Source organism: Bos taurus, chromosome 28 (genome assembly GCF_002263795.3).
Source record: "Bos taurus isolate L1 Dominette 01449 registration number 42190680 breed Hereford chromosome 28, ARS-UCD2.0, whole genome shotgun sequence".
In the NCBI taxonomy this organism is placed as follows: domain Eukaryota; kingdom Metazoa; phylum Chordata; class Mammalia; order Artiodactyla; family Bovidae; genus Bos; species Bos taurus.
In genome coordinates, this window is record NC_037355.1 from 27,857,419 (window position 1) to 27,883,492 (window position 26,074).

A 26,074-nucleotide genomic window follows, 5' to 3' on the forward strand; every position below is an offset into this window, starting at 1 on the left:
GGTGAAGGGATGGCCCAAGAGTACAAGCAGCAAGGGTGGTAGAAACATGCAGAGGACGGTGATCAAGACAGGCTGCTTGAAGGAAGTTGCCTCTGGGAGTGCCTTTGGATTAATTAGGACTGTTAGTGGCAATTCTTAAAATAAACTAGTTTCAGCAGGATAGGCTCACAAAACCGCACTGGTCCACAGCGAGATGGAGCTTTAACTGTTGACTGGTGTTGGGGCTCAGACGATGCCACAGGCCTCAGTCTCTCTGCGTTGGCTGCCTCTGCCCCCTGTGTGTGAGCCCCATCCTCTGGCTCACATGGTGACAGATTCTCGCTGCAGTCCCAGCCTTAGTCTGAGTTCCCTGAGCGGCAGGGAACTGCACTTGTATCTTTCCCAGCTTTCCCAGCAGAAACCCTCAGATGAGCTCTGATTAGTTCCATCTGTCCCAGCACCTGTCTCTGAACCCGTCATTACGACCAAAAGGGGGTGTAATGTGCTAATTAGTTGGGTCTGTCCCTGTCGCTGGGGGAGCTGTCAGACCCACCTGGAACCCCAGGCTTCAGAGTCGGAATGGGAAGTTTCTCAGAGGGACCTTTGGGGCACAGACTTGCCTAAGAGAGCAGGATAGTGCTGATAGAAACAAGACATGCTGCCCACCACCTTGGGGACCACATTGGGTTTCCATATGTGGAGAAGCAGGGAGGGCATTTCAGGCCTGGATTGGAAGATGGGAGAGAGCTCTGTGTCTGGGTGTCCCTTGGTGTGGGGGCTGTGATCAGGTAGGGCCCCTTGTGGAGGCTAAATGTTGAGCTGGAAGTTTGGTCTTTGGTTTCCAGGCAGCAGGGAGCCCTTGAGGACACCAGATGGCAAGAAGGGTGTGATGAGGCCTGTGTCCCCCAGACGCCCCTGGTGCTCACAGGAACGCCCTCTTCAGTGTTTGCAGTGATCTCAGGGTGAGAGGCAGTGAGCTCTCTGTGCCTCACTCTAGCCAGCCTGCAGTCGCTCCCCAGCATCTCCCCCGTGCATCTTCCCCCTGCCCTGTCCTTCCCCCATCCTGGAGTGGCCACACCACCCTCTGGAGGCCCATCACCCGCCCTGGGTTCAGCCTTTGCACGAAGCACTGGCGAGGAGGAGAGGCTGGGGCCGTCTATGGAGCCTGGCAACTTACATTGTCCCCAGACGGGGCAAGTAAGCAGTAGCCCCGGACAATGAGAGGTTGGTCCTGGAGAGGAGCTCAGGAGGACAAAGTGACCTACCTCAGGATAACTCACTGACCCCAGCAGTTCGGCAGCTGGCTTGGGAAGAAGGACAGAGTCATCCCTGGTCCTCAGCCAATACCAGCTGCCCGTACTCCTCCCTGGGGTGACCGCCCTTGCCTGGACACGCAGCATTGGGCACAAGAAGGATGACCCAGCCCTGGGAGGGTCCTTCCAGGAACTGAGGGGGCAGAATCCCTGAATACTTAAGGCTTAGAAATCAGGCAGGAAAAAAAAAAGAAATCAGGCAGAGCCCACATCACTGAATGCAGAGGCCCAGTCCATCTGGCAGGCATGTTTGACCCATCTCATGTTTCATAAGAAATGATAGTTAGTTTTGAACATTTAAAAGTCAGGCGATTTTAGTCAAAAGCTCAGATGTTTGCTTTCTCTTGAAGAATCAGAACATCTAGTGTCCCTGGGCCCCATTCCGCCTGTCCAGTGTGGACGGGAGCAGAGGACGGCTGCCCCGGAGGCAGACACGCGCGGGTGTGTGCCATGGACCTCACCCTCCTGGCCCCAACAGCAGTGGGGTTTGTCATCTCAGTCCCTGTAGCTGCTTCCTAGGGCTGTTGAAACACATGATCACACTGTTGGTAGCTTAAGGAACAAATTTATTTTCTCACGGTTCTGGGGGCCAGAAGTTCAAAATTAAGGTGTCAGCAGGACTGCATTCCCTCTGAAGGTTCTAGGGGAGGGTCCTTCCCCACCTCTTCCGGTTTCTGGTGGCTCCAAGTGTCCCTTGGCTTGTGGCTGCAGGACTCTGGTCTCCACCTCCAACTTCACATGGCCTTCTCCTCTCTGTGTCAAATCCGCGCCCTCCCACCCCCATGCCTTTCTCTTGTAAGGACCCTTGTCATGGGATTTACAGCCCACCCAGATAACCCAGGATACCTCCTCTCAGGATCCTTAATTACATCTTCAAAGTCACTTTCTCCCTGTCAGGTTACATGTACAGGCTCCCCGGAAGTTGCAATAGGTGTGTCTTTCGGGGGTCACCATTCAATCTACTTCAAGCCTCAGTCACCTCCTCTGATAATGCACCCGCTTGGCAGGCTTGCTGTGAGGACTGAATGAGTTCTTGGGACATGTTAGATACTGTTAGTGTTGTTCCTAACCTAGAGAAAAAGAGCCACTCCCTTGCAGAGGTGGGGGAACAGAGTCTGGCTGGCACCCGGGAGCGCGCCCCTCAGGCAGCTGCTAACACCACCGTCCTTGGCCCCCCACAGACAACGGCCCCGTGGGCAAGCGGCGCACGGGCACAGCTACCGTGTTTGTCACCGTCCTGGATGTGAATGACAACCGGCCCATCTTTCTGCAGAGTAGCTACGAGGCCAGCGTCTCCGAGGACATCCCTGAGGGCCACAGCATCGTGCAGGCAGGTGACGGCAGGTGGGGGCGGGGGAGGCAGGGCCACATTCAGTTCAGAGCATGCGCTCAGTGGCCTTGCGGCAGGATGGAAACCGGGGTCAGTCCAGCTGCTGCTCCCAAGTAGCCAGTGCTGGAACCAAAGAGGGACCCAGGCTCCCTCCCTCCTGGGAAGAGTAAGCCCCCAGGTTATGTAACCCAGGATGGATGGGCCCAAAACAGAAGGCCTTGGCCCTCCTCTTCCCCCCTCCCTCCATCCCCCACAGGCCTCTCCCCACCCCCTACTGCACCCAGAAGGCCCTTTCAGAGCAGGAGGGAGCTGGAAACGTCACATTTCCCAGAAAGGAGAGAGCCACGGCCCAGCACAGCCCAGAACAGAGCTGCTTTCACAGGGCTCTTGGCTGAAGCTCCCCTCTCGGGAAATAAACAGGCACAAAAAGAAAGGGCTCCTTTGCCCAAGGAGCAGGAGCTACAGCTTTGAGCCTCGGGGGAGGAAGGCAGGGACCTGAAAAAGGAGGCTGGGTGCCCTCCTGAACCCTCCCTGGAGGCCTCAGTTGCTGGGTGGGGAGGGAGGCCGGGCATAAAGTACCCTCCTAACCAGCTGTGGGGTTTCCAAGTTGGAGGCTGAGCCAAACAGAGCAAATCTGGGCCTGCCCGCTGGGACAGGCTCCCAGGCTTGGGAGGGGCCGAAGAGTGGGAGGTTGGCAGTGTGCCCACCTCCCTGCATCAGGGCCAGGCGTGGGGCAGGAGGGGAGCCGGGAGCAGGGAGCAGGGTGCTGACTCCCAGAGGCACCAAGAGTCCAGGAAGCCATGGGTTGGCAGGGTATGGGGGCTGGTTCCAGAAAAAGTTTTCTCCCTCTGAGCCTCGGCTCCTAGGGCCTTAAAGACACCCACCACACCAAGCCATGGGGCCCCACTCTCCCCTAGCCTAAAACTTAGCACCTGCCACCCCTAACTCACACAGGTCTCCAAGGATCAACCTGGGAACACAGATGGGGGTACAGCAGACCTTTGAGAGCCCTCTCCTCCCCACCCCTAGCTTTTTGTCCTTCAGGTCAAGGGTAACCTTACTGCCCACCCCTGTGACACCACATGCCAGGCAGAGCATGCTGGCCTGGGGGGTGATACGGTGACCAACTCCAGGCAGAATTCAGCCTGGGGTGTCTCAGGTAGACGTGACGGGGGGAAACCTGTGCAGGAAGAGGTTACTGCGCTGTGGGAGGAGGCCTGCCCCGCTTTCTAAACCCCAAGACTTGGTTTCTATTTATATAGACTACTCAGAGTGAGATCCTAGAGCCTGTGAGTAATATAAGGCAGTCACCGATTCTCCCCATTTCTCAGGGAGAAAATCAGGCTCTGGTGATTTCTCAAGGCCCTGGAAGTAAGTTTCTGGCCAAAGTGGACTTGCTCTCAGATGTCAGACTGACCTGAGAGGAAGGCACAGTGGGCCTGCTGGGAGAGACAGCTTCCCTGCAGGGGCATCCAAGGGAAGAAGGGGGTGCCCCCAGGGCTAGACAGGGCCACCCTTCACTAAGTAAACAGAGGCCCCATGCCTCTGAGCCTGTTGCTGGTGAGGCAGATGAGGGGCTAGACTTGGTCTTGCTCTCTGGGGGCATCCCAGGCTTGCAGAAAGGAGCAGCCATGATGGGGATGACCCGCACTGCCCAAAGGAACTGGTCCCTTTCCTCCCTTGATTTCAGCAGGAGGAGGCTTCAGGTGGAGACAGAGGACTTCATGGAGGGCGTGCATGCTGAGTGAGCTGTAGCCCAGGGTGGACAGATATTTCAGTTTGCCTGGAGTCTTGGGTCAGGATGAGGCTAGAAACATCATTCGCAGTCAGCTCCCAGTGGGCACCGAGCACCAGACAAAGAAGCTCTGGCTTGATCCAGCAGTAGGGAACCAGCAACGGTTCTGGAGCTGGGGAGTGGCAGAACCAGAGCTCACTCTGTGAGAAGACGTGCCTGGCTGCTCTGTGGATTGTAGCAGGGTTATGTAGAGCAGTCCCTAATGGGGTACAGGTGACCCTAGCCGGGTGACTCTGGGGCAGGAGCTGGGCAGTTCAGACCCCTCTGCCCAGCCCCCCAAATTGGGGACCAACCAAAGTGGTTAGCCCCAGCCTTACGAGGAGAGGTTGAAGGTTTGGGATTCTGAGAAGCCCAGCCTGGGGTGGGATTGCTTTGACAGTAGCCAGTCATTGAAGCAATCACCAAAAATATGATAGCACACCTCATGTGGTCAAGGCCTGAGGTTCCACAGCTGTCCTGGAGAGGCCTGGACCCTGTCAGCTGGAGGAAGCCTGCCTCCCTCCCTGGGTGAGGCATGGAGCCTCTACGATGCTCTCAGAGCCCGGATAATATCACCTCCAGTTGCTGACAGTGCCTCCTCCCGCTCTGACACAGCGGCAGTCCTGGCCTCTGCAAGGAGCTGCTTAAGTCATTCCCAGCCCCTTCCTCATCCATCCTGGCTCAGGTGCATTGGGGCGGGGGGGGGGGGGGGGGGGGGGCGGCGGTTCCAAGGTGACAGCCAAGATTGTGATTGGCTAGGTGTGTTGAGAGCCCCCAGAATGCCCCTCCTCCTAGCAGGCACCCAGCATCTGATTCACCACAGGGGTGCTGGCTGCTCCCATGCATTACAGGCAAATGCAGGCAGCGTCCAGGAAGTCGGGGGAGAGGATTCCCTGGGTTCCCCTTTGCCTCGGGCACTGAGTTGGCACAGAGGGCAGGACACTCCCTTGCCCCCAGCGTGGCTGAGTATTTCACTTGGCTGGAGGGAACCTTTGGCCATTCAGCAACTCGCACTGGAATCTGAGCTGGGCTTTGGCACCTGGAGGGTGGGCAGGGCTTCTCTTGGGAAGAAGGGGGACTGCTTCCTGGAGATGCTGGTGCCTGGTGGTCAGAGAGGGGCCTTGGGGGCCCCACGTTTGTACCGTTGAAAGCTTTGGGCCAAGGGTCCAGATGGTTGCAGGTGCCCAGTCACTGGTTCAGGAGCCTTCCAACCCGCAGCGGTAAAGTGGCGGCAGGAAGGAAGGCATTCTTCGGGGACGATCCCTGGGAAAGGCCACGGGCCTGAGTGCACAGGGTACCAATGGCAGTGGGCATGTGGCCCAGGTTGTTTGGGCCACTGTCCTCTTGCAGCCGGAGGTGCCTGGTTCTGCCCAAGGCAAGAGGGTCTGTGGATGAGATAGGAGGACACCCCTGTCACATCTTGGTAGATTCCGTGCAGTCGTAGTCGTGGTTGTCCTCTCTGGCCGGCAGGGGGCGCCGGGGGGCAGGCCGGCCGCGGCGGAAGCTGTGCAGGGAGCGGCGCAGCGAGCCCAGGCGCTTCCAGAGGCGGAGCTGGGGCTCGCTGGGGCTCCCCGGGTGGTGGGGCATGCACTCGTGGGCCCGGCGGCGGCTCGGGTCCAGTGCCCGGGGCTTGCAGAGGGTCATGAACAGCAGACAGGTGGCCAGCAGAAGGAAGATGCAGGCCAGGGCAATGAGCACGGGGATGGGGTCAACAGCCTCTGAGAGCCTCCCTGGAGTGGCTGGAGCTGTGAGGAAGGCGAGGGGGCTGGGGCCCTCTGTGTTCATGGCTCCTGCAACAGGAATGGGACAGGAGCAAATGAGCTGGACTCAGGACTGGAGGGGGAGGGGGACTTTGGGTGCTGAGCACTGCCAAACTAGCTGCAGATAAGATTGCAGTCATTTTCCAGGTTAGAACAGTGAGCCTGGGAGAGGTAACAAGTCTAAAGTCATGCAGTGGGAGAGTGACAGAACTGGGCCTGAACTCAGTTCCTCCATCTGCTACAGTCCCTGCCTACCTGTCGCAGAGGAGGCAGGAAGGGTAATGCCTTCTGGCATTTTAAAGTCAATTCTCATGAATCACAACAGAGTCTTGGGATCTAAGACCAATCCCGTCCCTAACTTGCTCTGTGACCAGGAACAAACCATGAGTTATAGCTGCAGAGGGCAAGGACCCTAGCAGTTAACTGCCACCAAGGCTACAAACTGGTCGAGTTCTTACAGTGCTTTTATAAACTTAATTGTGAATTTTTTTAAAAAACAAAAAACGAGGTTTCACATAAATATCTGAACACCTGGCTTCTCTTGAAATTCCAGAATTTTAGCAATAGCAACATGGGGTCCATTGCTGCCGGCCCCCAGGGGCTGGGGCTGAGCAGCAGCTGCCCGATTTAGACGGGGTGCTGGCCCCCAGTTCACTGCACTCCCTGCCTTCTGGCCCCCCACACACCTATGTCACCCACCTGACCCCCAGGAGAGTTCCTGTTGGTGCTTCCCAAAGAAGTCCAGCCTGCTCCAGAGACAAGTGAGGAAACTGAAGCCCAAATAAGGGGTAGCCAGGCCCAAGGCCACACTGTGAGCCAATGGCCAAGCTAAAGCCAGAACCAGGAACAAGTTCCCGACCCCTGGACTGGTGGCATTGCCACCCTGCTGGCTCCCAGCCCTCTCCCAGGACTTCCTGAGAACACGTGGGAAAGAACCCCCAGAGAGCAGCCTACTTGACAAGGTGGGGCTTGAAACCCCCCAGACATAGTCATCCATTACCACTTAGGATCATCCCACTGGTGGGGGGTGGGGCGGCAGATTCCTTATAGCTGGCAAATCAAACTGAGCTCTTGGTTGCAAATTAACATGGTTAGAGACCAGCTAGTAGATAGCATATTCCCAGCAGGACAGGTGGGCAGGTCTACCTGAAGAGTGGGGACAGAGGGGCCTCGGCCAAGCTGACAGAACCCCAGAAGGCAGGCCACTGTGGTCCCTCTTCCAGATTCCCAAGAGAAGCCAGAAATCTGCACTTTTTTTTAGGCAAACTTTCCTGATGTTGAAGTGTTGCCAACTAATTCAAATCTGGTTGAATCCCCTCTGAAGAGATGGCGGGGGGTGCGGGGGAGTGGTGTGGCAAAAAAGACACTGCAAAGGCCAAACAAACTTGATTTTTTTTTTAATCCAAATGAATTTTCAAATATTTAAAAATACTACAAATGGGCCAAACAAAATACATAAGGAGGCTACATACAGCTTGCAGGCCAACATTTGTGATCTTTGATTTCTACAAACACAGGACAGGAAATCCAGAAGGGGGTTTAATAAGAAATAATCGTTTGTTTCTCTTTGACCTTTGAGACCTTCATGACCTAGAGGATAACAAAGTTCTCTCCTTTTCCTAAGTCACAGCCTAGTCTAACTTAGTCAAGTTCTAGCACCAACACTAGGGAGGAGGAAGGGCTTTAGGTTAAACCGAGACTCTGCCTGTGGGCTGCAGAGCCCACCAGGTTCGCAGGAAGTGGGAAATGGAGAGGGGGCCCCCCCAGCCCACACCCTCCCGAGCCGCCATTGCCACCCCAGGCACTCACCAACAGCCGCAGGACCTAACTCCTGGCTCTCTGTGCCCAGCCTCGTCTGCCTGCAGCCTGCCCTGTGCCCAGGGACTAAGGGCATCCAGTGCACCCCACCCCCCACCCCCACCCAGTCCCCACCACCACTCCTTCCCAGCATTTCCAGAGAATGACCCCTCCCAGCTCCCAGATGGAAATGTTGATGCCCATCTAGCTGCCTGGGGCCTCCGCCTCTTAGCATCAGGCCTAGAGAGTGCACTGGCCAGGCCATATGTGGGTTGGCCCTTCCTTGAATCTGGAAGGGAAGAGGGATGGGGTGTGCCCACTGCCATGTCCCCTGGGGAGAGAACTACCCATCCCGCCATCCTCCCCAGGGAAGCGCTTGGCTGGGAGTAAGAAAAGGGCAGTCTGAAGTGAGAGAAGTCACAACCCTGCTAGTCCTAATGCTATTTCGAGACCTCCACATGGACCTGGAGACCCTATCAGACTAGCAAAGCAGGTCCAGGCTTCAGTCCTTGGGGCAGTGCTTTGAAAAAACATGTGAGGCTAAATTGGCATTGGAGTATTTTCTCTGGGAGCAGGAGATTCCCAAGTGGTTGAAAATATCAGGCCATCCTTCCAGGGAGGTGCGGCAAGACTGACTGCAGGCCCCCGGCTGCCCTGTCTGAGCAGCCAGCCAGGGCCAGCGGTTCTGGGGAAAGGAGGCCTCTGTCAGACCAAGGCTAGGAATGATCCAAAGAGCAGCTGAAGCCTCTCCCTGCCCACTGGAGCCCCAGGCATGCCTGCAGGCCTCACTTTGGACATATCTCTGCAAGCTCAGTCTAGAACCTTTTTTCTTCATTCAGAGCTCCAAGAGCAGGGCCTGCTGTGATCAGAGGGGACTGACCTCAGCACATCTTTCTGGGTGGCCTGAGACTAACCTGGGCCTAGGTTCCACTCACTACAAAAGCAGAGGGATTCCCCACGTCTGAGCACATGCGCACATCTTCCCCGCAGAACCCCAGGCAGCGTGCTCCCCCACTTCCCTGCAGGCCCCAGCACTGACCTCAGAGCCAGCCCTCAGCGGTCTCCAGCTGGGTGAGAGGTCTTCTCAGCTGTTCGAGGGAGGTCCCGGAAGCACTGGTTGTCTCTGTGACCCCCACCTGCCCTGGGCTCCGCCTGTGTCCCTCAGCCAGCCAGGCAGAGTGGCCCTCGCCCCTCACTCTCCAGTTAGACCTGGCTTTGTCTGGAAGAGTCTGGGCCCTCCCTGGGGGGAGGGGAAAGCCAGGAAGGTCGGGATGGCAACTGGGCTGGGAAGAGGGAGCCTCGTGGAGGAGTTGGGCGCTCCTGAGCCTTCCCACGGCCTTCACTGGCCGGTCTCCTTGGAGCCCTCTGGAGGGGCGGGGGGCCTTGGGGGGAACGCAGGGGGGAGGGTCTCTCTGACTCTGTACCCGAGGCTCTCACCTTCCCCTGCTGGACGTTTGAATGGTATGGTCGGGGGCAGCCAGCGGGTTGCTATTCAGTGCCTGCCAGCCTCCAGGTTACCGGGGAGAGGGGCTACAAGCCACGCGGCGGGAGGGGACCGGGCAGAGTGATGGGCCCTGGCAGCCCCCAGGCCCCCCTCCCCTTAGCTTCCCAGAAGAGCACCTTCCCTTTGAGGGTATCTGGCTGTAGAAGTGAGGGGGAGAGGCATTTTCAAAAGTCAGAGAAATCACAGGGCAGAACATAGAGGATTGAAAGCCTGCTAGGGCTGCACTCCTTGTAGTTTGAGTGAGCCCTTGGAGACCCCCAGGCGGCGGCTACACGCACGCACGCATGCACACACGCGCGCACACACAGTCCCACCCCCCCCACCCCCGCCTCCTTTCCTCCTGGAAGCCAGCACTTCCCTGGCAACCAGTCTGCTTAGAAGCCTAAGTCTTCAGCAGCTTTCCCATCAAGGACCCCCAAGCTCCCAGATAGGGGGAGTTGTGGCTCTGACCAAGACCTGAGCCTGGAGTCCACCTGCTTTTTGGGGAGCCTGTTTTTTCGACAAGTAGCTCAGATGGTAAAGAATGTGCCTGCCAATGAAGGAGACCTGAGTTTGGTCCCTGGGTCGGGAAGATCCCCTGGAGAAGGGAATGGCTACCCACTCCAGTATTCTTGCCTGGGAATCCCATGGTCAGAGGAGCCTGGTGGGCTGCAGTCCATGGGGTCACAAAAAGTCGAACATGACTCAGCGACTAACATTTTCACTTCCTGCCCTTAGCCCTTGACAACAAGAGAAGCATCCTCTGCATAGTCCCAAGTGGGTAGGATTAGGAGAGTCCGTTAGGTGACTGAGGGGTCGTCTTATCCAGCCCTGTCTTCCAGATAATGAAACTGAGATCTGAAGAGGTGCAGCCTGGCCAGGGTCCCCCGCCTAGCTAGTGGTGGGGACTTGGTGCTTTTCCTGAAAAGGCTGGGCAGGCGTGGCACCGGCATCTGGCACCCTGAGCCACATCAGCCTAAAGATGTCCCCAGTGCTCCATGGACCTGCTGGATGCCTGTATCTTACACCTCGCCCTTTGGTGAACCTCATTCACTTTCTCTTCCCACGCTGACAGCACACCTCACCTGTGACCTCCGTTTTTCTTACATGGCCGGAGGCAAAACTCCCCAGGTGGCACAGGCTGCCAGGAAAGGGAGGCATCTGGGAAGTCGCACCACGGACAGCAACACCCAAGGGTGTCCACTGGACAGCTCAGCCCTCTTCCTGTCCTGATCCCTTTCAGAGCCAGGCTGTCAAAGTGCCCCGCTACATCCCTCTGAAAGGTTGTTGTTGAAGACACTGGGATTCTTGGCCCCTGGAGGAGAAGAATTCAATCCAGGCCCAGAGACGAGGTTTGATCGCTCAGAGCTTTTGTATAATAAAGTTTTATTAAAGTATAAAGGAGATAGAGAAAGCTTCTGACATAGGCATCAGAAGGGGGCAGAAAGAGTACCCACTTGCTAGTGTTAGCAATGAAGTTATATACTCTCCAGTGAATCCAAAGAATGTCTGGAGGTTGTAAAGACCTTACCAGACCTACTCCCATAATTTACATTTTATGATAACAGAAGGTTTAATCCAGAGACTGTCCTTAATCCAGAGACTGCCCTCAGGCAGGATGCATTATTGTTATATAATCCTAAGGAATGTAGAGAAGGAAAAAAAAAGTTTGTCCTTTCTTCCTTCTTGAGAATTCCAGACCCCTGTCTCTTTGGGGACCCCTAGACTCCTTATCCGAAGGCACCCCACTCCAGTATTTTTGCCTGGAAAATCCCATGGACGGAGGAGCCTGGTAGGCTGCAGTCCACGGGGTCGCTGGTGTCGGACACGACTGAGCAAGTTCACTTTCACTTTTCACTTTCATGCATTGGAGAAGGAAATGGCAACCCACTCCAGTGTTCTCGCCTGGAGAATCCCAGGGACTGGAAGCCTGGTGGGCTGCCGTCTCTGGGGTCACACAGAGTCGGACACGACTGAAACGACTTAGCAGCAGCAGCAGACTCCTTATCAACCTGCCTAGGAAATGACTCTCTCACCTCCACCTTCTAGCTCTTAAGTCCTCTCAGGGGAGGGAAGAACTCCACAGCAAGGGGCAACGCAGCCATCCCCACCCCAGTGTAAATCAAGAGGACCTTTCAGGAAAAGGTGGCATGTCTCATAACATCAGCCTTCAGCATCTATCTTGGCACCAGACCAGACGCTTTGCAGCAATTATATCTAATTTGCCCATCAACCTCACAAAGTTAATTATCACTGCACCTACTGAGGCTCAGTGGGGTTATTGTATCCATGGCCACATAGCCAGGAAGTGGCAAAGCCAGGGCTTGTGCTTGGGTCTGCCTGACCCAAACCCGCTGTTCCTTTCACACCAACAGACTGCCTTCTCTGCACCATCAACATGCTCTTCGAAACCCTTAGACACACAGCACAAGGTTGAAGTGATTGCTGAGGACAAGAGGGCAGATCCAGGGAAAGGGCGAAGGTCCCGGGCATTACCCATCAAGTCGCACATAAGGTGGCCCCGTGGGAGCCTGCCCAGCCATGCAAGCCCAGGCCTCTCTCTGCATCACTTTGCAGGGGTGTTCTCTGCTTCTTTCCAGTGTGTAGTGGGTCGAGGAGGTATTCAGCTCTTGGTTTGATGGGACAGACCTCAGGGCCGTCTGTGGCTCTGCCAGCAGCCTCAAGGTCACATGCGTTGTCAGAAGGGCTAAACACTGGGCATTCTCAGAGTGAGAAGAGCACCCCCAAGTCCCACTGGAAACGGTATAAGCCTGAGGTGCAACCTAGCAAGCCAGGGTGGGCTGGAACTACACTGGAATGATCGTGTATGTGAATGGACATGGAGCCATTCCTTTGGCAAATGGGGTTTCTAGGTTTCCACAATGTGGCTGTTATAGTGTACAGTATACTTTCCGGGAGTTGTAGTGTATACAGTGCCAGGCTGGGAGCCAGAATAGCTTCAGACCAAGGAAGTGTGGGCAAGGAGCAGTTGTGCACCCCACCTACCCCAGGTGAGTCTCCTGGACTCTCAGAAGGCTGAAGCGGGGAACCGTGGAGGGCCAAGCTGTGCTAGCCAAGCCTGGATCCAGAGAGCCATGGTGTTGTCACCCACCGTCTTGCCCGTGCTCACCAGGAGCCTGGAGGAGTGTCAGGAGAAAGAGCTGGCAGGTCTCCCGCCATGGACAGGGCAGCCTGGGGCCATCAACAGACAGGTGTCCTCATAGGGGACGAGAAAGACATGTCCCTCTCCTCTCCTACACCCCCAGCTTCATGGGAAGCTGGGTTTGGGCAGGACAGGCGTGGGGTGGCGTAAGGAAAGGGGAGGGGCTCCAAAAACACCTTCTCTGCCTATGGGTGGAATTCGAGGAGTAACCACGTGTCTCATTCTCCCTCAGCTAAAAGCCACAGATGCAGATGAGGGCGAGTTTGGGCGTGTGTGGTACCGCATCGTTCACGGTGAGTAGGCTGCCCTAGGATGGCAGGGGGAGGTGGTTCCTGCCCCGGGGTAGCAGAGCTCCTCTAGGCTGCCAAGGGTCTGGGAGACGGGTCAGAGGGAGGAACCAGGGATGTTCTCAAATCATTCGCACCAAGTTGGTCGTGTTTTCGGTGAGGATGCATTTGACTGCTGTGCTAAGTTCTTCAAGCCCCATAGCGGGATATCACCCTGACAGAGGGGACCTCGAAGACCAGAGCAGCCCCTAGCAGTGAGCTCCCAAGGCACTAAGGTCACTGGCCCAGTGTGTATCATGTGCCCCTGCCTGAACCAGTCACTGTGGCCTTGGACACTGGGACAGCCCCCCACCCCACCCCAGCACCCTCCCAAGGCTGAGTCTCACTGGGCCAGCTAGAATTCCGGGACCATGCCTGAACCAGTCACTATGACCCGAGACTGCAATATGCTGATCTCGCTTCTGGAATCAGGGGTGAGCTCACCCCTATGAGTAGAAGTGGCTGGATCCCAAAGGAAAATGGGAGTCCGCAAGGGGAGGGAGTGGGTGCTTCCTCACTAAACCTCTCACAGAGAATTTTTGTGTTCCATTCTTTGTAATGCCCCAGTGTCCTCTGGAATAGTGAATCTGCTGACACCTCTAGGTGTGGAGGTCTCGGGACCTCTAGGCTTTCCATAAGGTGGGCACAAAATGAGCGTCTACCCCCTCCCTCAAATCCTGCTAGGCTAGGAGAGTGTGAGGCGAGGCTTCTATACCACTTCAGGCTTCGGCCAAGTGCCTGAGACCTCTGGGAAGGGTCTGCCCTCTGGGGGTCTGGGCTCCCCATCTTCCCCTCCATAACCATGATCCCACAAGCATCCTACTCCAGGGCAGAGCCCATGCATATCCTCTGTCCCTCCACACAGGTAATCATGGCAACAACTTCCGGATCCACGTCAGCAATGGGCTCCTCATGCGAGGGCCCCGGCCCCTGGACCGGGAGCGGAACTCGTCACACGTTCTGATAGTGGAGGCCTACAACCATGACCTGGGCCCCATGCGGAGCTCCGTCAGGGTGAGGCCAAGGGCGCTCTGGGGCCAGGGGGCTTGCACGTGGGGCAGCATGTCATGAAGCCCTGTGTTCTGTTCAGCACTGCTATCAGGCTGAGCCAGAGCCTCAGGTGGACCAGAGATGGCCAGCAGCTGGGGCCCGGGGCGGGGTGGGGGGCACCACTCATCTGGGTGCTCAATGACACCTGGGCTCAGTAGGGGTGCCTTGGGCTCAGACCCGCCTGGGATCTTGGATGTGTCATTTTGCTCCTAGCCCGAGTTTTTCCAAATGTGGAAAGGGGTCAGTGATGCTGATGTCTGTCCTAAAGGATGAGGTATCCTTACTACACCAACCCCTGTATCCAAATAGCTCTCTAGTGCAGGCCAAGGGAATCTCACATATGGGATCTTGGAGCTATAGATGTTACCAACTTCATTTTACAAATGAGGAAACTGAGGCACAGAGGAGCCACTTGTGATCAATCTAGGACTTGAGCCCACGTCTTCTGAGTCCAAGTTCAGTGTTCTTTCCATTGAAAGTGTCTGCCAAACATTCCAGTCAGCACTCCCAGCTGCCCCATCAGATGTCATCTTCTCTGCCCACCTCACTCCCCTCAGGCCTCTCCCCTCTGCAGCTAAAATCAGATCAACTCTAATCTTCCTGAATGGTCAGAACATGCACCCAGATATTCCATTGGCTGGGCTAGGTGTACTCTCCTGCCCAGTAACAAGGGGATGACAGAGATAATGAGATGACTTACAAGGTCACCCCCACCCTACCCCACTGCACACTCAGCAACTCATAGCCCCTTCCCCTTAACCAGGTGGAAAGTGAGTCAGACCTTAAAGGTGAAGAGTGGGAGGAAGATGGGAAAAGTTGGGGTGGGGAGCAAGCAGGGACTTTTACCCAGAACTGAGTGGGGCAGAATCAGCTCCTCTTATCGGCCCCATCTCTCCACCCCGCTGTTTCCCTCAGGCTGGAAACAATGAACAGAAGCCTGCCTCGGGTCCCCATCACAAAGGAGGGTGCTGGGGAGCGGGTGACTCAGCCCTGGCCCATCCTCTGCTGTTGCCCCGCAGCTCTGCCCCAGGAAGAGATGGTGAGGGAAACCTGGGTGCTTACGGCTGCTGCCCTGAGCGAGGTCTGCCCTGATGGAGGTGGCCGAGGGGGTTAGATCCCTCGGTGTTTCATACCCTGGGGCTGTTATAGAACGATTCCAGGGCTCTGGTGACTGAGGGTCAGACATCGACCTAAATGTGCACCGAATCAGCCCCACACAGCCACACTCACCTTCATGACTAGGAGATACTGAATCAGCACGTGAATAAGTGACCCACCCATTTCAGAGCATGCCCTCGGTGGGGCGAGCTTCAGGCCACAGGGTGACCGATGTCGGCGTGGCTTGGCTTGGCACCCTGGACCTTGAGCTGCGTAACCACAGCCCTTCTGCCCCACCCCTACTCACCTCCCTCCCAGGAGCAGGTGGGCACCTCTCTCCAGCGTCTGCTCCTGTCACTGCCTCAGCATTGCAGCTGCAAACCTTTCTAACAAAATAGTATGCAGCACCCCAGGTACAGTGTAAAACAGAACAAAGCCAAGCTACGCCCATCGGTGCAGGGTGAGACACCAGGGCCACAGCTGCTCAGCCACACTCTGTTTGTGCCTCTGCCCATGAGCCCTGAGGAACATTAAGCACCCTCACTCTGGGCCAGGTACTTTTCTAAGTGCCTCCTGTGCTTGAGCTCATTTAAGCCTCATAACAGCCCTCTGATGTAGGCACTGTTATTATACCCATTTTATAGATGAGGAGATTGAGGCAAGGAGGACTAGGCAATGTGTTTAGGGTCACACGGCAGTAAGGGTAGACAGAGCCAGGCTTCACACCCAGGCAGACAGCTCAGATCTCTTCTCTTAACCGCTGTATTCCACTGCCTCACATAAGGTTCCAGAGCACAGAAACCACCACTGCCTAATGCCCAAGAGTCATTTTTAAGGTGGGGATTTGGTTGCTTGCCCACAGGGTCAGAACTTGATGGCCCTTATCGTACATAGCTCCCATACCCCTGAGCCCAAGAAAATCCAGGACCTTCCTGAAGACAGTATGGGGACTCCAGCTTTGCCCTGGACTCATTTCCACAGCAGCAGCAGAGTTGCCGCTCTGAGCGAGGGGCAACTTGAGGGGCCATCCACAGTCTTCAGGTCAGAGACCAGGACAGCACCTACGAGGGGCCAGCGAGTTTGGAGTGAAACAGTAGAGACTGGGGGCCTTACCTGCATACTGCGCATGTGCACAGGCAGTCTCCTGACTCGTCCCCTGTGGAGGGCACAGCACTAGACAGAAAATGGGGCTAGTTCTCCAGGGAGCCCAGCAGCTAAGTCACTGAGCCCTCCTGCTCAGCAGGAACTTGGCAGACCTGTTTCCTGTACATCTGTGTCTCTCAGGTTCGCAAACCACACACCATTTTGCCTCCTGTCTCTGCTGCTATAAACAAGGCTGAAACCAGCAAGAGGAGAGTGGCATGCAGCCAGTCTTAGGGAGGGCCACACCCAGGCTCCATGCTACCTCACTCCTCTGTTTATTACACTGTCAAACTAGCCCTGTTTTTTTCTCCCCATGACTCTTGGAGTCAAGGTCATTTGGCCAAGCCAACTCGGGAAGGGGAAGGCTCACAGTTTCGAAAGATGGATGGGTAGTTTCTGTTTATAGCAAGAGAGTTCCTGAAATTCATCCATGCAAATTCCCCCTCACACCTACCCACCCCACCCCACCCAGGATCTCCCCAGCCAAGTTCTTGGTGAAGCCAGACTTAGAAGGTTCTGGCTTGTGAGCAGCTGTGCTCTGGAGTAGGCATGCTAGTTTGCATATTGGGTTCTGGGTGTCTGGACATGAAAATTTGATAACCTAGCAGAACTACAGGGGCCCCAAGAGCAGGGAAGTAGAGAAAACTTCACCCCCAGAGACATATCCTCCCCACTACTCTGCCACCCCACTCACCTCATAGTTCTCTGCCACTCAGGCCACCATTTCTGCTTATATCAACAGAAGCCCCTTTGTTTCCATCTAGCTAATTCCCCACTAACCCAGGGAGAAGCTGAGGCTGATCTGAGTGGCAGTAATCGATCAGAAGCCAAATATGCATGTTCTCAGATGGGACCTCGCTCCGCCATCAGCACTAGGGACCACATGCGAACCCCATGCTGCGCGTCATTGCCCCAGCCCCATTGGCTCCCTGCCTCCTCTGTTTGCAAGCTCCTGCTGGCCCAGGCTCTGTTAGTCTGGAAGGAGGGTCTCTCTCCTGTTCTGAGGCCAGCTCATCCCCAGCATGGAGCAAAGAGTGTTAGGGCTGCTGGACTGGGAACCAGGAGAACCATCACTCTCTTCTCAACTGTCAGTGACCTTGAGGCCTCGGGCAAGCCCCTCCCCATCTCTGGGCCTCTGTTCCCTCATCTGGGAAAAGAGGCAGGAGCCCTGGGCCTCCCTGTGGTTCCTCGAGCACCACCACCCTCTGACTATAACTCCCCTCCCCGCCACGCTGGTCCTTCTGGACACAGCCCTGGCCTTGCCCCTGCCTGGGCCAGACCTTCTGTGCATGTTCACATGCTCCTGTGTGTGTTGAGAGGAGAGGGGTGCACAGAAAGAAGAGTGAGGTGCTGATCTCTGGCTGTCACATCTCTCTCCATCTTTCACATTGTTTTTTTTGTTTTTTTTTTTTTGCCATTGTTGTTATGTAAGACATACATTTCAATAGGGAGAAAATGTAAATAAGCAGTGATGATAACTGCATAATTCCACAACTCGGAGATAACCGCTGTCTTGGGCTGGGTCGCAGAAGCCAATCCTGAGACAAGGGCTAGTATGAACGTGATTAGTAGGAAGTATCGGAAGTGTGCCCGGGAAAAGCCGGAAGGGGCATGGACCAGGAAGGAAAGGCAGCCAGCAAAGTGGAACACAGGAAACTGACTCAGTCCCCCAGGGAGCTCTGGAGGTGGTCATCTCTGCTGCCCGCCTGTCGGCAGCTGAGGACTGCCTCAGCCTGAGTGGGCGTAATTCCCAGGCGGCTCCAGCTCCCTGGGCGTCTTCTGGCTCCGGCAGCAGGAGTGGGGCTGGTGGGGTGGTGTTAGTCCCCCGCAAAGAGCTACAGTGTTGCCCACTGGTGGTGAGAGCACCAGAGAGAGCGCGTGAGAATCTGGAGGAGTCTGAGCACCAACAGCCTCTGCTATGACTGTACTTAAAAATGTCTTCATGTCTTTTCTCCCAGAGGTATCTTGGTATTTGAATGGGGTCCCTTTAAACTTTTCAAGCACTTTTGCAAAGCCCTGGCTCATTTTGTCTTCATAACCATCCTAGGAGAGGCACAGGGTGTGAATTGTTGAACTGATGTTACTGTCTCATAGCTGAGAAGCTGAACAGCCCAAGTTTCACTGATTAGCCACAGGTTCCCACAGGCTTCATAGCAGAGTCAAGAGCCAGACAAGATTTGTTCTCTGACAAAATGATATTTAAACAGGTGCCACGTGCCAGGTACTGTGTGAGGTGTGGGGACACAGTGACCAGCCAGACAAGCCCAGGCCCTCTGCAGAGCTCATAGCTGGCCTAGGAGCACAGTAACCACATATGCAGGCTCTGCTGGGCCCAGCCCTGGGCTCCCCCGACCCCTACCCTGACCTTTCGTCCCCGGCCGGCTCCCGCAGGTGATTGTGTACGTGGAGGATGTCAATGACGAGGCCCCAGTGTTCACGCAGCAGCAGTACAGCCGCCTGGGGCTTCGCGAGACAACGGGCATTGGCACGTCAGTCATCGTGGTCCGAGCCACGGACCGAGACACGGGTGAGGCCGGCGGGAGGAAGGCAGGGAGTCCTTTCCCCAGAGTGACCCGCCCCGGCTCAGGCCCCCTCTCCCAAAGGGCCTGGCATCCTCTGGTTGGCCTTGCGCTCCCCCATTCAGTGGCTCCCAAGTGGGCAGGGACTCCTGGGACAGTCTTGGTGGGGTCCCCACCAGATTCCCAGTCCCAAGAGGAAAGGAGTCTGGGAAGTGGTCCTGGTTTCAGAGAGAGGAGAGGTCAGCAGCTGGGGAAGTCCAGGTTAGTCATCCCAGGACCTGGCAGCTCCGGGCTAACCTTTGGCTAGGAGCTGGGCAGGGCCAGGAGGTGTGAAGTTCTTGTCCAAAAGCTGGCTGAGGCCTGCTCCTCCAGCCAACACAGCCCAGGGCCTGGCACACACATTTAACAGAAGCCAGTGTCCTGTTCTATAGGGCAGTGGACATCCCTGGAGCCCCAGAGGTGGCCATCGTTAGCAGTGCAAAGTGAAGCAGAAAGGCAGTCAGGTCACTCTGGCCCTCTTTACAGGGCCTGGTTATCTAGGCCTCTGCCCCAGGCCAGGGATACAGCCAGAGGAGACCCCTTCCTATCCTTCTAGTTTCCCAGATCCTGCCCTTCTTTCATGTCAGCTGCTCTGGTGGCTTCCCACCCAGCCCCTGTCAGCATCCCCAGCTCATTCCTGGAGCATGGGGTGGAGTAGGTGGAGAACTGGGCCTGAAGACTCCTGGGTGGTTGCTCTCCCTTAAATGGCAGGTTTATACCATGCAGGTCACACGGACATTGCTGGGGGATAATGGTCCAAGTCCTTTTCTGGGTCAGGAATCTGCTTGAGAGACTAATGAAAGCTATGGATCCCTTCCCAGAAAGAATGCACCTAGAATTTTACAAATAATCTCAAGGAAGTCTGGGACTTCCTGAGTGATTTTATAGCCATCTTCTCTGAAGTATGTGGACTTCAGCTAAGGAATCCCGACTTTGGCTCCTGGATGAAGCATGTACTCCAAGGCCACAGGGACTGGGGGTGGGGGGAGTGGGCAGAACAGAGAAAGGTGACTCTGGCACTGGAGCCCTTTGGAGGGACCAAATGAAGGCTTAGCCACCTCTGAGGATGTTGCCCCATCTAACACTTTCTAAATCAAAGCCTCCACTATAGAAGAGACCCCTAATTACCCCACCGTCTCCTTGTCCAAATACCCAGTGGAGGTACTTGGAATCTGAATTTTAGGACTCCAAGAGCTGAGTCCTCCACTGGCATACCTCTCATCTCAAGGCCAGACCCCAGGGGAGTCAACAGTGCATGCTGGGCCTTGCCATCCTTGACCTTGACCGCATCCTCTGTGTTTCTCTTGGGAAAATCTGACACACAGAGGTCGAGGGTGGTGCACGCTGGGGAGGCAGGCCAAGCCCATCGCCCTGTCCCTCTGGGACAGCAGTGGGTGTGCTGGGGCAGCTTGTAAAGCCACAAGGCAACCCACCCCCGCCTGGACTGCACAGCCTCTTGCGTCCTCCTGCAGGGGACGGAGGCCTGGTGAACTACCGCATCCTGTCGGGCGCTGAGGGGAAGTTTGAGATTGATGAGAGCACGGGGCTTATTATCACTGTGGATTACCTGGACTACGAGACCAAGACCAGCTACCTGATGAACGTGTCCGCCACTGACCAGGCACTCCCCTTCAATCAGGGCTTCTGCAGCGTCTATATCACTCTGCTCAACGAGCTGGACGAGGCTGTGCAGTTCTCCAATGCCTCTTACGAGGCTGCCATCTTGGAGAATCTGGCACTGGGCACCGAGATTGTGCGTGTCCAGGCCTACTCCATCGACAACCTCAACCAGATCACCTACCGCTTTGATGCCTACACCAGCGCCCAGGCCAAAGCCCTCTTCAAGATAGATGCCATCACGGTGAGGGAGGCTGGGGACAAGCACAGCCAGGGCTCCCTCTGAGGGCAGGGAGCGCAATTCCTTTAAAGCTAACCAGCATTAATTGAGCTCCTTCTATATGACCAGCACTCTCTTCTTTGTCATAAACATCCCTTTAACATGTAGTGATAAGATGAAGTTTATACATAGGCAATCTGGTGTCTTCCTATTAACTAGACAATGAAAGTTGTGCAAGTCATCACATTTCCCTTTTTACCTTGGCTGTTAGGAAGCTCAGATATAAATTTAGGGCATCACTGCAATAGCTTGTCTTAGCTAGGTGTCTAGTGCAGCTATGTCTTACCTACTGCCTAGACCTTACTCTTCCAGCTTTGCTTTAGTGGGTCTTCTGTCAGAATCCCTTCTCTGAAATTAGGCAAGATAGTAATTGCTGCAGTGTGCCGGGCCTTGTCACAGGGCATGCTGGGGGCTCAGAGATGAACAAGACCTTTCCCAGCCCTCACAGAGCTCTCAGGCTAGGAGCAGCAGAAGCAGGAATAATCTAATATGCAGATCAGAGCACCACAAGGAAAGGTATGAAAAGAACTTTGGTAAAGGGGTAATGGAGCACCTCTGGGGCCCAAATAAGAGAACGCCCGTGCCTGGCTGGGGAAGCGGGAAGCCTGCGTGGAAGAGGTGGTATCCGAGTGGGATTGAGAGAGAAGTAGGATATCAGTGGACAGAGCTTCACGGAGAAGTACACCAGCAGAGGGAGTGTTGTGGAGGTGGGAAGGTGGGCCGACCGTCCAGGGATGGCACAGGACAGCTTGGAATACGATGTCACTGTCCATCTGGCCCCCTCCCTGCAGGGTGTGATCACGGTCAAGGGCCTGGTGGATCGGGAGAAAGGTGACTTCTACACTTTGACGGTCGTGGCGGATGACGGTGGCCCCAAGGTGGACTCCACCGTGGTGAGTGGATCCCCGGGTGCGAGTCCCCGACGGGTACAGCCCATCACCGCTCCAAGGCCCCCCAAACCCACATCTTTGCCAGCCACCCAACCTGCAGGAAGGCAGTGGATGAGGGTTTCAGTCGCCTGGGGATGGCGCTGCAGCCGGCCGTGCCACACCTTCCTGGCTGAAACCTCAGACCAGTGGGAGAGGGGTGGTGTCCTCGACAGACCACTGCTCCAGGAGCGGGGGCTGGAAGAGCTGGGACTGATAACCATCTGCATCTTTCTTCTTTCTCTCCCTCGGCCACCTCCTGCCACCTCTGCCATCTCCAGAAGGTGAGTAACCTATGGACTGGGCTCTCCCTTGTGGGCTGTCTGTGGCCAGGACTGGCTTGGGCCCTGTGAGGTGCTGGGCCTTCCTGCCTCTCCTGGGGAGAGGGCATGTGGACAGGCCTGCCGCTGGTCCCTGCTCAGACCCCTCCCAACCTCCCCAGCCCATCCACTCACACCTGAGCCCAGGCCCCTATCAAGCACGAACTCCACATCCGGCTCCATCTTCTCTGCCCTCTGTGTCCTGTTGCACCTCCCGTGGTGGCCGGGTGGGTGTTGCACTAACGTCGGGTGGGTGAAACACACCGTGGAAGGAATGCTGCAGCCTCACCCTGGCTCTGCTCCTCGGTGGCTGTGTGACGTGCACTAGCTGCGCATCCTCTCTCTGCTTCCTCTTGTCGGATCTAAAGTGGGGACCGTGCTAGCTGCCCTGCCTTCCTCAGAGCATGTGATGGAGATAGCGGAGAGGAGGCCTCTGTAAACTAGGGTTGACGGGAGCAGCGCCTGTAAAGGGGGCCCTTCCCTCTCTTGGGGCTGGTGGAAGGAGTGTTTTAGAGTAGTCCTGTGAGGTAGGGCACTAGTCCCAGGGCCCGGGGAGCGCTGAGAGGGGCAGTGGTTGGCATATGGTGTGAGTCACTGCCCCTGAGGACTCTCAGAAAAGATACAGAGACCTTTTAGACTGGGAGGAGGATGACAGTGAGGTTGAAGATGTTAGGCAAGATTCCTAGAAGGATGGGAGAGGTGATGACCTCAGGCTAGGCATGGATAAGGAGGTGAGACCCAAGGGCGGGTTATGAGGTGGCCTCCTGCCATGTTAAGGAGAACGTTATGGATTCGGCCTGGGCTCCAGCCAGACAGGTCTGAGGCCATCTGTAGACTGTGTGGGGTGTCCAGCTGGTCATTAGCCTTGGTTACAGCCATGTTTTCACCCCTGCTGAGTCCGTTTCACCTTAACCTCAAGGAGGAAACCAACCTGATGTCAAGGCTAAGAGCCAAATGCAGCTGCTGTGACCCGTGCACAGCTCCCTCGAGGTGCTGACTCCAGGGGCCCTGGTTGCGGCTAGGCCGCACCCAAAAGACCCCATCATCCACGGGGCCAGCCTGGGGTGAGTGAGGCTACAAGCAACTGGGAGCTCACACAGCTCCCCTGACCCCTGGTCCCTGAAGGCAGCCAGTGAGCAGAGCCCACAGGCAGCAGACAGGGGGCAGGTGCTCTGTGTCCTGCAGCTCCCAGCGAGACCCCTGGTCTTCCAGGAGGGTTCCTTAGGGCCCCTCACCGAGCCCCAGCAGCTTCACCCATAAAGCGGGCCCAGTCGTTCCTCCTCCCTGTTGTCAAGGGACATTCCCCGCAGGGTGCCAAAGGCCCTCGGGGGGCCAGGCGGCCACTTCCTGTGCTCGGGCCAGCAAGGGTGTTTCAGAGCACACACTCCTGCGTGGGCCCCTGTATTTCTAGTCCCTTCGCCGTCTTCCAGGAAGCAGGACCCACCCTGCTTTGTTCTGCCCTGGCTTCCTCTCAGAGGCTCCCAGAGCCACTGGCCCAGATACAGCAGCCCTGTCAGCCCCAGACTTGGAGGTGTCGGGGTGGAGGCAGGCTGAGGGGCCTTTTAAAGGCACCACCATTTCCTCTGTGAGGCCGGAACCCCCAAACCACAGCTCACCTACACCTGACTCCTCCCCAGTCCCAGCAGCCCGTGGCCCTGAGACGGGTGGGGAGGCAGCCGGAAGGGGCACGCTGGGCGGGGACAGCCCTGCCGTAGGAGCTCTGAGTAATATTCTCAGGCTTTTGAGGGATGGGGGCGGGGATATTTGGACCATGAGACCCTGGGTGAGGGCACAGACCCATGGCTCCTTCCGGTAGATCTTGGTACCTGCCCTCCCTCCTCACTCACTGATGCAGATTCCCCATTGCCGGAGCACATCATCAGAGTAGTGCTCTGATTCCATCACAGAAGGAATACCTACTGTGTGCCAGCCTCTGGGCTGGCTTAGGGTATATGCAACAGGAAACCAAAATCAGACGCAGCCTCTGCCTTCACAGACAGAAAATAGAGGAGGGGAAAGACACTGATCAAATTATCACACCGAGAAATATATGCCACAACAGAATGGATAATAAGATATCAGGGAAATCGAGGAAGGCTTCCTGGAGGAAGTGATTCAAGCTGAGATTCCTCAGAAAGCATAGAGAAGGAAGACCATTTCAGGTGGAGGAAATGGCATGTGCAGAGCCCCTGACATGAGAGAAAACACGGGGATTCCCCACAAGACCTTGACCAGAGAGAGAAGAGTTTGGGAGAGTGCTTCCCGGATGGCCCAGAGGGTAAAGAATCTGTCTGCGGTGCAGGAGACACAGGAGACGTGAGTCCAATCCCTGGGTCAGGAAAATCCCCTGGAGGAGGAAATGGCAACCCACTCCAGTATTCTTGCCTGGAAAAATCCCATGGACAGCGGAGCCTGGCAGACTACAGCCCACGAGGTCGCAGAGTTGGACACAATTGAGCAACTAAGATACGCAGATTGTGGGGCCTTGTTTGTTTTCCCTCTGAGAACAGCGTGGTAGACATTATTATGCCCATTTCGCAGGTGAGCAGACTGGGGCTCTAGGATTTCACAGAACTCCCTGACGAACATTCATGATGGACAGGCAGCATCTTGTCAGACCAGAAGCAGAACAGGGACCACTTTTTGCTACACCATCACTTTTTGTTGGCTCATTTATTCCTTCTAGCATCCTGATGCTGTAGGTGTTCTTGTTCCTCCTCTCATCTGAGGAAATGGAAAATCAGAGAAGTTGAATAATTTTTGCCATATCACACAGCTAGTAAGAGGTAGAATTGGCCCTGCTGTGAAGCCTGAGTTTGTTCCCTACATTGCTGACAGCTGCCTAAAATTTGGAAGTGTGGTTAAAACTGAGAAGGGGGAAATCCTGATTAGGAAGGAGGGGGCATGAAATGGAACCTTCTCTGCATGGCGGTGAGCTTCCATAGGTTCCCCATGGAGTCCTGTGCACACCAGGGAAGAAGTAGACCTGGGAGCCCTGGAGCCCCAGGCCTGAGGAAGGAGAGTGAGGTGGTGGGGAGGCCTGGCTTGGGATTGCTAAACCCTGAGCCTGCTTCCCTCCCACCCCAACTTCAGTCCCCTCATCAGTGAACCTGAGGGGCACCTATGACTCTGGCTGCATGGCCCGTGGCCATCCATGGGCTGGAAGCTGCATCCCCAGCTGGGCCTCCTCTCCAGACTTGCTCTTCAAACCCTGCAGGAGAAGCCTGAGCTGCAGGCACAAAACAGTGTGCTCTTCGCATGCAACTTACATGTCTCCTGTTTTTATCTGGTAGTTGGAAAATTCCCTCCCTCTCCTCTCCACATTGGGACCACCAAGCCCCCTGTGTCCCCTCTCCTGCTCCTGAGCCCTGTTTCCTTCCCTCCAAAGGTGCAAATGAAGAGGCCTTTGGGCAATACCTGGTTACCAGATGTGTTTTAGCTGGGCTGCACAAAAATTTTTTTTTTTAATTTTTATTAATCACCACCTAATTCCACATAAAAATCTGGATTCCTTAGTTCCTTTTGAAAAACAGGAAGCTATGCCAATGCCAAGCTGACACACCCTCACAAATTTGGAGCTAAGTAGCTTCCATTTCCTTTAGCCAGGGCTATGCCTTCCAGTTCTCCCAGGCCTCACCACTTCTGAGTGCCCTCCAGGCTCCCAGCATTTGTCTGCAGCAACCCCTGCTCCCAGGCACCAGACTCTCAGAAGAAACGCACTCAGGGCCTCTGTATAAAGTCAGGTTGGCCTAGGCAAGCTCTGAACGCTTGCTGACTGCTGGAACTGACTGGAGGTGTGGTCCCCACTGGGCCCATAGTGGGACCCCATCTTTGGGGCCCAAGAAGGGAAGGAGGTGGAGGTCTCTGGCCATGTTCCCTCCCAGGTCTACATCACTGTGCTGGACGAGAATGACAACAGCCCCCGGTTCGACTTCACCTCCGACTCAGCGATCAGTGTGCCTGAGGACTGCACCGTGGGCCAGCGCGTGGCCACTGTCAAGGCCCAGGATCCAGACGCTGGCAGCAACGGGCAGGTGGGTACCAGTGAAATAGTCCAGAGCCGCGCTGTGAGCGAGGGCTCCCACAGCCCTTCAGCCAGAGGGGTCACTGGAGCCGTCCCCATCCTGAGCGGGAGCAGGTCGTCCAGGCTCTGCAAG

General features: G+C 55.9%; 2 protein-coding genes across 9 annotated transcripts in view; one reads left to right on the forward strand and one right to left on the reverse strand.

Moving 5' to 3' along the window:
• CDH23 (cadherin related 23) overlaps window positions 1–26,074 on the forward strand; it is a 460,382-nt gene that overhangs the window by 353,856 nt on the left and 80,452 nt on the right. For 5 of the 6 annotated variants that reach the window (XM_059882625.1, XM_059882626.1, XM_059882624.1 and 2 more), the window contains 6 exons: window positions 2,474–2,622; window positions 12,832–12,892; window positions 13,791–13,939; window positions 18,608–18,743; window positions 20,247–20,635; window positions 21,463–21,900. In XM_059882625.1, coding sequence (XP_059738608.1) covers window positions 2,474–2,622; window positions 12,832–12,892; window positions 13,791–13,939; window positions 18,608–18,743; window positions 20,247–20,635; window positions 21,463–21,885 — 1,307 coding nt within the window. In that variant the 3' untranslated portion in view covers window positions 21,886–21,900. Of the gene's footprint in view, window positions 1–2,473; window positions 2,623–12,831; window positions 12,893–13,790; window positions 13,940–18,607; window positions 18,744–20,246; window positions 20,636–21,462; window positions 21,901–25,801; window positions 25,952–26,074 lie in introns of those variants that run through there. The other variant, NM_001191206.3, reaches the window with a different exon arrangement.
• C28H10orf105 (chromosome 28 C10orf105 homolog) lies at window positions 1,838–16,660 on the reverse strand. Of its 3 annotated transcripts, none has more exons than XM_015461036.3 (2): window positions 16,187–16,660; window positions 1,838–6,186 (listed from the first exon to the last, which is right to left on the reverse strand). In XM_015461036.3, exon 2 carries the CDS (start codon window positions 6,179–6,181, stop codon window positions 5,810–5,812), a length of 372 nt encoding a protein of 123 aa, XP_015316522.1. In that variant the 5' UTR covers window positions 6,182–6,186; window positions 16,187–16,660; the 3' UTR covers window positions 1,838–5,809. The 3 variants fall into 3 exon arrangements, with proteins under 3 accessions (XP_015316522.1, XP_015316521.1, XP_015316523.1); XM_015461035.3 differs by having other exon boundaries at window positions 15,381–16,660; XM_015461037.3 differs by lacking the exon at window positions 16,187–16,660 and adding an exon at window positions 8,993–9,771.

Excerpts from the sequence above, each read along its gene's own strand:
- C28H10orf105 (XM_015461036.3), bottom strand. The coding sequence starts at position 6,181 with ATGAACACAGAGGGCCCCAGCCCCCTCGCCTTCCTCACAGCTCCAGCC.